This window comes from Anneissia japonica, unplaced genomic scaffold, assembly GCF_011630105.1.
Source record: "Anneissia japonica isolate Jap-2015-1 unplaced genomic scaffold, ASM1163010v1 scaffold277_len1293397_cov203, whole genome shotgun sequence".
NCBI classification, from domain to species: domain Eukaryota; kingdom Metazoa; phylum Echinodermata; class Crinoidea; order Comatulida; family Comatulidae; genus Anneissia; species Anneissia japonica.
This window is the reverse complement of record NW_022719460.1, coordinates 186,803-198,959: the sequence shown is the minus strand read 5'-3', so window position 1 is coordinate 198,959 and position 12,157 is coordinate 186,803. Positions and strand designations below refer to the sequence as shown.

At 33.2% G+C, this 12,157-nt stretch overlaps 1 protein-coding gene across 3 annotated transcripts in view; it reads left to right on the top strand.

Annotated features, from left to right (window-relative positions):
• Positions 1-7,907: 7,907 nt before the first annotated feature.
• Positions 7,908-12,157, top strand: part of LOC117110949 (transducin-like enhancer protein 1) — a 35,288-nt gene continuing 31,038 nt past the window's right edge. The window contains exons 1-2 of one of the 3 annotated variants that reach the window (XM_033253801.1): positions 7,908-8,973; positions 10,035-10,132. In XM_033253801.1, coding sequence (XP_033109692.1) covers positions 8,950-8,973; positions 10,035-10,132 — 122 coding nt within the window. In that variant the 5' untranslated portion in view covers positions 7,908-8,949. The remainder of the gene's footprint in view (positions 8,974-10,034; positions 10,133-12,157) is intronic. The other 2 variants (XM_033253800.1, XM_033253802.1) reach the window with 2 other exon arrangements.

Sequence of the window (12,157 nt, the reverse complement as noted above, 5' to 3'; positions counted from 1 at the left end):
TATATATACTTATACTTGGATTATAAACATTATAGTAGGCCTATGTTATTATCAAAATATAATGATAAGATATGAATCATATGAATAATAATGATAATATTAATCAACATCATACCCATAACAATAAATATAATAACCATAATCATAATATTATCAATAATAATAATAATAATAATAATAATAATAATAATAATAATAATAATAATAAATGATGATAATAATAATAAAATATATTGGAATTTGAACACATAGTAGCTTTATTATTGATGATGTCATCACTATGGTAATATCTTATAACAATATTATAATGATAATATTACTAATTTTTAAATGCTAAATAATTAAAATTATAATAATAATAATAAATATATATCTATACATCCTTACATCAAAGAAAATTTGTTCAAAATGTATGTGCATTTTTATTAAAACAAAATATTGAAATTTCTTTTTGGTAACACACATAGTAAAGAAAATAAATCATATATTATTTTTACTGTTTGTATAGCTTCATCTTATAAGAATAATAAAAATGCAGAAGGAAACAAAACTACAAAAAGAAAAATCATAGTTTTTTTTTCCATTTGTAGTGTGGAGATATTAATACCTCTGTTTTTATTGAGAACCTTTCCTCTGGAGAAAGCCAAAAGGAGTATTAGTGTTTAACTTTCAACAGTAACATTGCACCTTTCATGCGTCATTTGTCGTTCTCATGTTGGTCCCTCGGGGTCGTCAATGGCGGTCGATTTATCATTCGATGAATATTACTATAAACTAAATCACTAGAGGTTTTACGTTTTTGGTGCAAGTAGCACTAATATCTTCCCGTTTCGTTCCAGTCATGCTTCAGCGAATTTTACGATCATCTCTTGCATGAGCCGGCAATCCATCGTAGCTCACAGTCTGAATGTCCCCGGAGACCATCATCCCTGTATTATGTGTGCAGAATTAAATATTTCATCGGTAGACCCAGAGTACATGATATTGTTGCCAAATGGACCGTGCGTTGAATGCATCAGTGACGTTATGCGTTCAGAAACGTCCAATTATATCTGAGTAGCTGAACGATAGCTGTGTGATGTCTACTCTTCTGTTTTCTGCAGAACAGAATGTGAAATGCATAAGATATTATACTTGCTTAAGAAACCTAATTCAGCTGTTATAACAACACTCAGGTTGATGAAAATTTCAACGAGCAAAATTTAAGTTGAAATTCTATCATACTCTGAAATGTATTTGTCAATGCATCTTCTATTAAAATATTATAATTAATATCATGATTATCATCTTCATCATAATCTTCAGTATTATTACTATTATTATTATCATCAACAACATCATCATCATCATCAATATCATCATCATCAATATCATCATCTACATTAATACCATCATCATCATCATCAACAATAATACGCCTTTCATTGTTTTAACATATTTTTCTATTTATTATAAACGCAATTTATGAGAAAACTTGCTTAAAAACGCTTGAAAACAAGCATCATCATCTTCATTATCGTTATTACAGCAATTTATATGTACATACATTTAATATGAAAAGAGGACTCAATCTGTCAACTCTTAAATACAAATTGTATAACAATAGAGTAATAAAAGAGTATAATATTGTTATAATATATTTTCTATCTTATTATGAATATAATTTATGATAAATGCTTGAAAACAAAACTATGACAGTAGGATTATAATAGGATAATACTTGCAATTTTATGTTAAAACTTATGTTATGCTATAATTATAGTGATTGAAATGCTGTTGGGGTGTCATGACCTCATCATGGTCAAAGCTTTTTAAATCTATTTTTGGGGCACTCTACTGTACTGGTACCCAACAACGCAATGGCAAAAACATACACAAATATAAATTTCATCAGTAATATCTTGCACACTTCAATAATTTGTAAAAATTTGTGAACCAGCAGTAAATTGACTTGACAAGAGAGCGCCATCGATGTCTGCGAGCATTTTGTTTGATTTATTACCAATCCAGCGATCATCTGGTACTTCAATGCTCCAAATAGCATACAACAAAAATCATTCTAAACTTTGACAACACTCTAAATTTTTTAAGGGTCCCTAAGCTAAGCTTATTGAGGGCCATCAATTAAATAAATAATAATAGTAATAATAATATCAGGGGTGTCCCAGGTTTTCTATCGTTCTATCATTCCTTCCTCGTCAAATGGGCCATAGTCCACACCTACCTCATCCCCACCATGTTTTATTTTTCCCTGACAGAATTTACCATGGCTCCCTGACGGCTATGCTAGGCCACTCCGACAGCTGGGCTCAGGTCCAGCCGGCGCACCTGATGGCGCCACCCCTATATATATATTTATAATAACATCTAGTACTAATAGGCCTAAGAGTCAACATGTCTGCTATTAGGATTAATAATGAGTATTTTCTATTGAATATTAATAATAGAAAATCCCATTTGATGAGCTCAGACCGAATGGACCATCCTCACAAAGTATTATTGAAATAAAAAAATATAATTATTTAATTTAAATTATTAACATTTTGTGACAGTTTATTTACTATTAATTACTATTACTATCAATATATTTATTGTTTATATTAATTAATTGTTTACTATTTATGTTACATCAATGTAACATATGATAAACAATTTAAACTGTAACAATAAGTGAATAAATTAAATCAAATATTTATATAATTATGTTTATAGGAACTTCTTTCTTTATGTTGTTTGGTATGTGTTAGTTTTTCATAAGATTTTCATTAACTTGAATTCTATATTAATTTCATATTAGGTTTTATTTACAGGTTATGCTATTTTTGCTGTTTGTTAATCATTGATAATGAGAACACCTGAGGCAAGTCGAACACTTTAATCATTCATTAATTCTCACACCATATACGACCAACTAATACATAGTGGCTTTAGTAAGTTTTCTGAATGCTGTTCCAATATAATGCATATTTTTCATTCATTTTAATGGTTTCTCTGCCTTGGGCAACTTTTCAAACGCAAATACCACGCATTTACCTGATGGTATAAAACACATCCTATGCATTAACATGGGCTCAGGATTCAAATTTTAAGTTGGTTTCCAAATGAAGTAGATGAATAATTCATGATTCATGCGTAATATGTGGAACGCTAAAATGAAGACGTTAATAACATTATATAGAATATTCGATGTTTTATTAGGCCCCGACATGTATGGCATTATTTTTTTATTGTTTGGGCTCTGGAAATGTATAGAACATCTCTTCCCAAACTTTTTGCCTGGGACTCATTTTGGTGATTCACCTTATACTGGCGAGCCACCTTCTCAGAAATGAGATAAGCTAACTGAATGACTTTTACTGTGAATTGGAGGTCTTGGGTTCGAATCCTGGAATAAAGATCAATTTATAAATTTTGTGAACAAAAAATAGAAAAAAAAGCCCCTTTAAAAAAAAAAAAAAAACGCCACCCCTATTCTTTAGTGAGCTAGGGGCGGGTGCGTGCTGGAGGGCAAACAAACTTTTTTTCTTAGGCCTAATACATCGTCATCGAGACTGACAAAACATAAAAAATAATAATAAGAATCTGTTTTAACAATTATGTAAATATACAAAGGCATCTGTCTCTTATACACATCTAGATGTGTATAAGAGACAGCATCCTTAGTAGACCTCACACTGATTTATCAAATTTTGTTAGCATTGTCATTATTTTTGTTAATTTTATGGGCATTTTATGACATAATCTCGTCAATGTCTGACTTTCCTTTTTCCACTCATACCTGGAATTGGCAAATCGTAAAGTTATAGGGAATTATAAAACCACTGATGCTTATTATTTCTACTGGCCTTGTTAAAGCCAGGCTCCAGAAGAAAAAAAAATATATGCTGTACTGTACAACTGATTTTTCTAAGACATAAAATGCATATTTGATGATAAACAACTTTTATCAAAAGTGTTTTTTCCTCCATTGCCTTAGCTTTAATGTTGGATTATAATCTTTCATAATTGCACCAAATTAGTTAGTTGTCATCGACGTAAGCACAATCTTATCTTGCTCGCTTTAATTCTTGGAGTGTTGAAATGGGGGTGCTGATGGGGGTTGCGAAGGTGGAGTAGGGGCTCGATGATTAAGTAAGGGCGTTTGCAAAACAAGGTGTTATGTGGGGATTTTTAACTACTTGAGCATTACTTTTTTTACTTTGGACATTTTCAATTGAGAACGAACGAGGTATGCTGAGCTTTTTCATCTAGATGTGTATAAGAGACAGCCCTGTTTTGGGGGGGGGGGTTCACCTCCACACACCACTTACATATGCTACTGTTCTTGAGCATCAGATGATGTCAGTCAGTAGATACTCTTATGCCAAGAGTAAATGATTTTTCCCTTACCCCAAAAGTATACTACAACAAGCTGGGTCGTACTCGGTACATGAATTTTTATTGATTTAAAAATATTAATTTATCACTAATCACTAAACATAACAAAATGAAAGAAACGAAGTGATCATGACATGCCAATAACTTGATAGAAGAGAAAGCAAGACTAAATACATTATACAAACAGACATGATAATAACAGTGATGATTATATTATATTATCTGTCTTTACGGTATGGTAATGGTTGAGAACTAGGATACAATATAAGGCCTAGAAAAAAATTGTTTGTTTGCCCTTTAATGCTTAAAATTGTATAGGAGGGGCAGGTGCAAACAAGTTTTTTTTTAAAATTTTTTTTTTCTCCTGTCACAAAAATTAACATTAAATCACGATGCTTGCAATTAAGCCTGTTTCACTATTCATCAGACTGAATAAAAATAACCCATATTCAATGTTTTGCAATGAATTTTGGCCTAGAATGGCGATACCTTACATCAGACACCAAATTTAGACAACTTTCATTTGGAAAATGGGGAAAAATTAAGATCACTTTATAAAATTTGTGAACAAAAAATAGAAAAAAAAGCCCCTTTAAAAAAAAAAAAAAAACGCCACCCCTATTCTTTAGTGAGCTAGGGGCGGGTGCGTGCTGGAGGGCAAACAAACTTTTTTTCTTAGGCCTAATACATCGTCATCGAGACTGACAAAACATAAAAAATAATAATAAGAATCTGTTTTAACAATTATGTAAATATACAAAGGCATAGTATTTATTAACAGCTCCAATTTTATAATTCATCAGTATGAATGCAGAAAATGTATTAATGCAGAAGGACCATATAGAGTTCACAATTGGTATACATAAGTCTTATATAAAATAACAAATTGCTGTTAATTCCTAAATTTTTGCTTCAAAAAGTAATGAAATGCTTGAAAATGTTAACAATTTATAAATACATAAGAATTTTATAAAGTCCCTTCTGGTAAAGTAAGTGAGTAGATATGATCTCATACAAATGCATTAAAACTCATTAAAAAGTTATAATAACATTATAAATTGTTGTTCATTGTTCTTCTCTAAATCCATAATTGATAAAGAGATGTTTAAATAGGACTAGATTTGTTTTTTTCTTCTATTTGGCAATTGAAATTAGTTTTAATTTCACTATTAGTCGGTCGCAGTCATTTTATCGCCATACTGAGTCATCCAGGATTGTTTTGTATGTGTCAATGTGGGAAATGAAACTGCACAAATGAGGACATAGAGGTTTTGAATTGTGCATTGAAAGTAATACTGTCCAGCAGTAATTGCATGTGTACACAGTCATTTTCACTATGTGTTAGGCTGGCCTCTGAAAGGTCTTTGTATTTAATCAGTTTAAATGATAAACAGGCCATTAGTAGAGATAAACACAGATATCTTTATGATTTTTGAATACAGAACATTGCTCAGATGATTAGACTTGCTACCTCTCATATTGTGGCTGATAATTCCTGGCTATGTTTAGAATTGATGTCATGTTTACTCTAGAGCAACTTCGCTGTATTAGGATTCTAAACTATACAATAAACTATTTAATTTAAACTAAATATAGGCCTGAACATTAATTATTTCTAAATATATACCGTACAGTACGGTAGGAATAATGTTATATAAACTAAGCCTTGTTTCAAGGCCAGGGTCCGGGAGTGTGGTGCTTGAGTCATGAGAAAAGAAAGGATTTGAACCCAGGAGCCTTGGATTGGAATGCAAGCAGTGGTGTATCTAGTAGGTAGGTGGGGGAGAGCACTCCCTCCATACCTGTACTTGGGCGCCCCCCCCCCCCAGTTGCCTCAAAAAGAAAATCATGCTGAAGTAGTCAAAAAATCACCTAAAAAAGCACCTTTATTTTGCAAGATAGCACCGCTCACTTAATCATTCAATGCCCTTCCCCCCCCCCACGTGAGACCTTCGCGCTCACCCATCATCTCCCCCATTTGAGGATCCCTAGATACGCCACTGAATCGAGCATCCAAGCATCTAAGATTAGTTAAAACCACCAATCTACACCTCCCACTACTCAGTGAGTTATTATATCTTATTTATTATAAAGAATTATTAGTTTATTGTTCATTTTTGTTGTTATAATATTATTCAGGACCCATAAATTCCAGCTCAAGAAATTTGAAAGGGTAATACCCATACCAAATATTGTTAACAAATAATGTTATATTTCCAGGTTAAACTTTAATAATGATTTCATGTGCATAAAGATCCCCTTTGGGTTGATTAAAACCACCAATGTAAACCTGCCGCTACTCAATTAGTTATTAGGCCTAGGCTATAGATCACAATCATAATCATCATTATCATTGCCACCACCATCATAATCATCATCACTATTAATATCCTCATTGACCAAATATTTTGATAACAATTGTAAATATAATATAGATAAGAAAAAAGATTAATTAAATTATAGCAAGGTATGTTCCAGGGTCATCTTGGCATTACAGTCAACCCAATTGGTCCCCCAGGCCAGCCTATTAATAGGTCATTCCCTGGTTCAAGTAAAACCACAACCAGTTGTCAGGTGACCCATTTCACTTGGCACCGATTGCCAATGTGTTTATCGCATTCAAAATCATACGGAAATATGATGAGCCATGATATTCTCCTGTTAAACACAATAAGCTCTTCGAATGATTTCCTAGCCGGAATCAGGAAGGCTATAATGCACAGGTCAATTCATCGCGTTGTTGGATTGCATTAGGAAAGACAATAATACTCGTACTAGTTCATTGTTCAAAAGGGCTCAATTCAAAGCAATAATAGCCAGCGAAGGAGTGGGAACAGGAAAATCTGCAAGTTTAAGGGTTGATCTAGTTCTTTATATTGCAAATCAACATCGTTATGAACACATTTTGTGTAGGTGCGCACACATACTGCAGACATAGGTACGTGCCACTCACCAGCGCTCATCTAATCTTTTAACCAATAGCATACTTCAACATTCCAGCAATTTTGACTACAGTAATAGTTAATCTTTCACAATCAGTGGCACCTCCAAGACGCTTCCCCTATATAAGTTGCTTTCCTCATATAATTAATCACAAGAAAAAAAAAAAACATGTACCACGCAGGTTATTAATCTTCGTGCTAATGAATGTGAAGTTTATTTAAGTCCATAATACTCTCATTAAAACGATTAATAAGGATGATTCAGCGGCGTTCCATATCCTTTAGCCGTCTATTTTTTGGTTTTGTAACGTTACATGTATCGTTCCAGTTCACAAAATTACATTTTACTGTTTGTAACAACAACCATCATATTTACCAAGTCACCGACGGTGTTCAGCAGTGACTACGATCATTGCTACACGGTTGACCAATCAACGTCTTTGATTCAGTTATTGCATAAAACGTAGGCGTGGCCTATGTGTCACTGCTCTAGATCGTTTGAGTTATAAAACCACCTAATTTTGAGAAGGAAAATAACGAATTTATCTCTCAATCTTCTGCAAGTATTTGCTGTTTTATTCTAAAATTTTAGTGGTAATTGAATCATTGTATTACAGGAATGATAGACAATTCTATATTGACACATTTCGTCGATTTTGTGTGAACATTTCTTTTTCTGTGGCTTGTTTTGTTGAATAATACGTAGGCCTATATTATAAGGAGTTTAAACGGTGTTGGAAATTTAGTCATATTGTTTAGTATTGATATTATTTTGTAATGGCATGTTCTAGCACTATTGTAAACCGTTGTTTGTTTGCTTTTCTAGTTGCAATGTGCAAACTATGCACAACTAGCAGAAATGTAATCTGTCCAGAAGAAACATATAATTTTCAATAGCATTTTGGGATTGTACATCTGCATACTGCAAACTTGTTAGCGTACTGGGTTATGAATTATTTATGACACTATAGCTAATATGCTACACGATTTTTTGCTATACATATTTTGGATTTAATACGTTTTCTCTTCAAATTCATCCTTTCGACACCTTTGTGGGCTGTCTCTCAATCGAAGCACCGACATGGGCGTGTTACGAAGTCACTGCAGAAACGCGATATGGTGAAGAAATGTGGGTGTTACCTATCTTCTGATTGGCCAATCGGGGTAGATTTGGACATAAATTAAGAGCACGTGGGGTGAGCTAGCTTTTCCAGGTTTTGATTGGTTTCATGATACGGCCAATCAATTACTTTCCATATTTGGAATGTACTATTGGTCCTTCTTTGTTCAACCGCGTGTATCACCAGTCTTGTGTGTGGTATTTTTTGCGAGGCCGCTCCGTTGACTGAAATTACATATTCAAAAACGTAAAAAAGTGCATAATTCTGCGGTATAGTCTACGGATTTAGCTTACTTCGTCAAGATTTTACTGTATTCATCTATTCTGCCTTGGATTTACATTAATAATTGCTTTGTATATGCATGGTTAGGATACATTTCGGAGGAATACATATTTGATTGAGTCGGTGGTCGAACGTTCACCGCTTGACGAGTGGACCCATTTCGACATTGTTTGTATTTGGAAATATTAGAGACTCGGATTTGTACAACAGGGGATAACTAATGCAACATGTACTCTCAACCACGCCACCAGGTAAGAAGATGTTTCTTTTTGGTTAGAATATATTATTTTACCCGTGGAGACATCTACATCACTGATGAGCTAGCTATTCACCACATTCAAAGAGGACGAGTATTGACCTTTCCAATGGTTTAAGCGAACACTAGCTGTCGGGGTTTGTCTCTACTTAATCGCCTCTCGATTAATACCCGACTGAATAAGCTAGCCCAAGTGAGTGCTAGGCTGGGAGTCGGCCTTTGTTCTCGGCTTCTATCAGCTAGCCGTGGAATTTATAATACGATATGTGCTAAATTTGTTGTTCATGCAAAATATATCGTTTCTGTATTTTCCCCACCAAAGTGAAAATATTACTGTACAGTGTATCTATACTATACTGCTGGATAGGCTAAGGCCTAGCCTAGCTAGGAGTCGGACCTTGCAGCTGGTGATTGACACATTGTTCTTTTATCCGGGGGGGGGGGTGGTCCTGGGCCGACAAGTAGTAATTTTCTACAAAATGGGTATAGCTTAGGCCCTAGGCCTATTACTAATAGTATAACAATGATTATTAATTTATAGTCTAGTACTGTAGGCTGTAGCAATTCTTTCACCACCACCTTTTGAACAGCAAATTATTATATTAATTGAAGATGTTATAAATGAATATAGGCCTATATAATTATACCGTATTGCCATTTCATTCTGATTTCATTGTTGTTGAATTATTACTACTTTTTAGGCCAAGTAGTCGTAGGATTAACTATTGTTTGATCCATTGTTTATTTTAATATTCATTATGACTATTGTAACTACTTGAGAATTGATCATACCTCGATTGCCAATGTGTAGTCCAGATTATCATGTACTCTTTTGACCTGTCATTCAACTCAAATAGGCCCCACCCTTAAACATACTGAAATCTTAGCTGTACCTTTGACCCTCTTCAACTTCACATGTTTGTCGTTCCAAATCTCATTTCAAATTCTGCTTGATCCTTATCTATGTAAGTAATTACCTTTGTATTTAATTTATTGAAATAATTTTCTATAATGCGATCTAAAAAAGATTAAATATACCATTCTTTTCTTTTATAGACTCCGCATCAGGCCGGACAACCGTTTAAATTCACGGTTCCGGAGTCATGTGATCGTATCAAAGAAGAATTTAGCTTTCTTCAGGCACAGTATCACAGGTAGGTGCTGCTCGTTATTGTTGTAATTAATCAAGAATGAATATATTTGATTAACACATCTTTTCTGGATGCGGATTAGGAAGCGATAATAAAGAGGATCACACACCTAGCAAGCAATTACAAGCCAAAGATTAGATGGTGTCCACATTAGGGATGCTAATTTATTCTATCAGCTGTCCGACAGTATAACAGGAAGTTTCAACGATAATCTCACCTTATTTAATCTCCGCAATACCGTACTCGTAATCTGAGTGTCTACAATCGCATTCCAATCTACTACAACTCATTCTGTTCATTAATTTCTTAGGTGTTTATATTTTTTTAGCAAAATTGTATATTTTGTTGAAACTATTTTTTCTCTGTTTTCTAAAAAATTATATCAAGGATTTACACCTTGATATTTTGTATTTAAATTGTATACTGACTCTCGTATTTTTTATTTTATATATTATTTTTCCATGTTCAGATTGAAAATTGGTGAAGCGATACAGACTCTTTGTGTTTAAATTTGATAGACTTATTATATTGGGTAAAATGGAAGAGGTTATAATTAAGTGATTTGCCACCATTGTAAAGTGGATTCCAATTTCATCAGTAATCAAAGAAATTTGACCTTTAAAACTAAAATGTTTCAGCAATTTTTACCCTACAGAATAAATGTGTTACAGAAATTTCAAGATACAGCAGATGATTAATGATGATTTATTGACACATAAAAAAAAATAAAGATTGTGCCATTTATGTTTGCAATGGATTATACAAATAAAGAAACAGATATCTTTTCATGTGGATCATTGTAAATATAAATAAATGGCATTATGTACACACACCAAATAAGCAGAATAGACATGTGTACTCTATACACATGCACATGCTGAAGGCACAATGGGGAGACAAGAATATAAAGAAAATACATACTCTACTGTGCCTTGTATTGAATAATGAAGCAGCTGTTTTATGACTTACAGCCCTGTTTTTTTTTTTATAATGGCTCACATTTAATTCAATATCTATTCGTGCTTAAATAAAGTTTATTCTGTGATTTGGTGTGCACACTGCTATTTAGTTTTATTTTTATTCACACGTCCGCTTACAGAATACCCGAATACCCTGTTCGTGCGAGACAATTAAATTAAGCCTGGTGCATGCAGTATAGGCCTATTTCAAGTTCAAATGTTTGTTTTACAGTAGTCCTTAATGTTATTAAATAGGTTACATTGTTGCTATTACTCACGGGATCATGTAAACCTCCTCCCTTTTACATTGAACTCAATGATAACTTAATATCATCAGTGCTATATTGTGTAATAATGACTGCATTATTTTCTACATGGTCATGACTCATGACTCTATTTGGTAACACCTGATTTGGTTATTATGGCCTACTACTGGTATGTGTTTGCTTTCTCTATAATATGCCGTGTAACAACATAACAATAGGATCAATAACAAATACAAAGGCATGCTATGCTTTGTAAACTCTTTATTATTTTTTTTAATATTATTATTAACAATGTATTTCAGTTCATGAAAATAATCAGTAGATTTAAATGTCATCAGACATTTCAATTTATTATCAATTGTAAAGGATTAGGTCAAACATTGTGCCAAACAAAACAATTGTGTATAGTGCAGGCCCACTAGTAGTGCCTACAATGCAAGTGAATTGGGATTGTGGTAATGTATTTACTCCACTGTCAAGCATCTACTGTATAGCCAAGATTACCAAACCTTTTAATGGTTGTATTGTAAATAGGGCCACTGTTAATTAATCTCTCAATTAGCCATTCTGACCACCTCTATTGATCACTGCACATTGGCGGAAAATGAACCGTTGAATGAATTGCTTTTCCCCCATTTTTTTTTTCAAATTTAACTTTTTATATTGCATATATACAGTAGTACGGTTATAAATGATACACCAGCCAGTAAAGGTGATCTGTTTGTTCAAGCTTAGGATCATCATGGAGGAAGAAAATAGGATCATGATGATGGAGTTCTCTTCACTCCAAACTATTTTAAGAA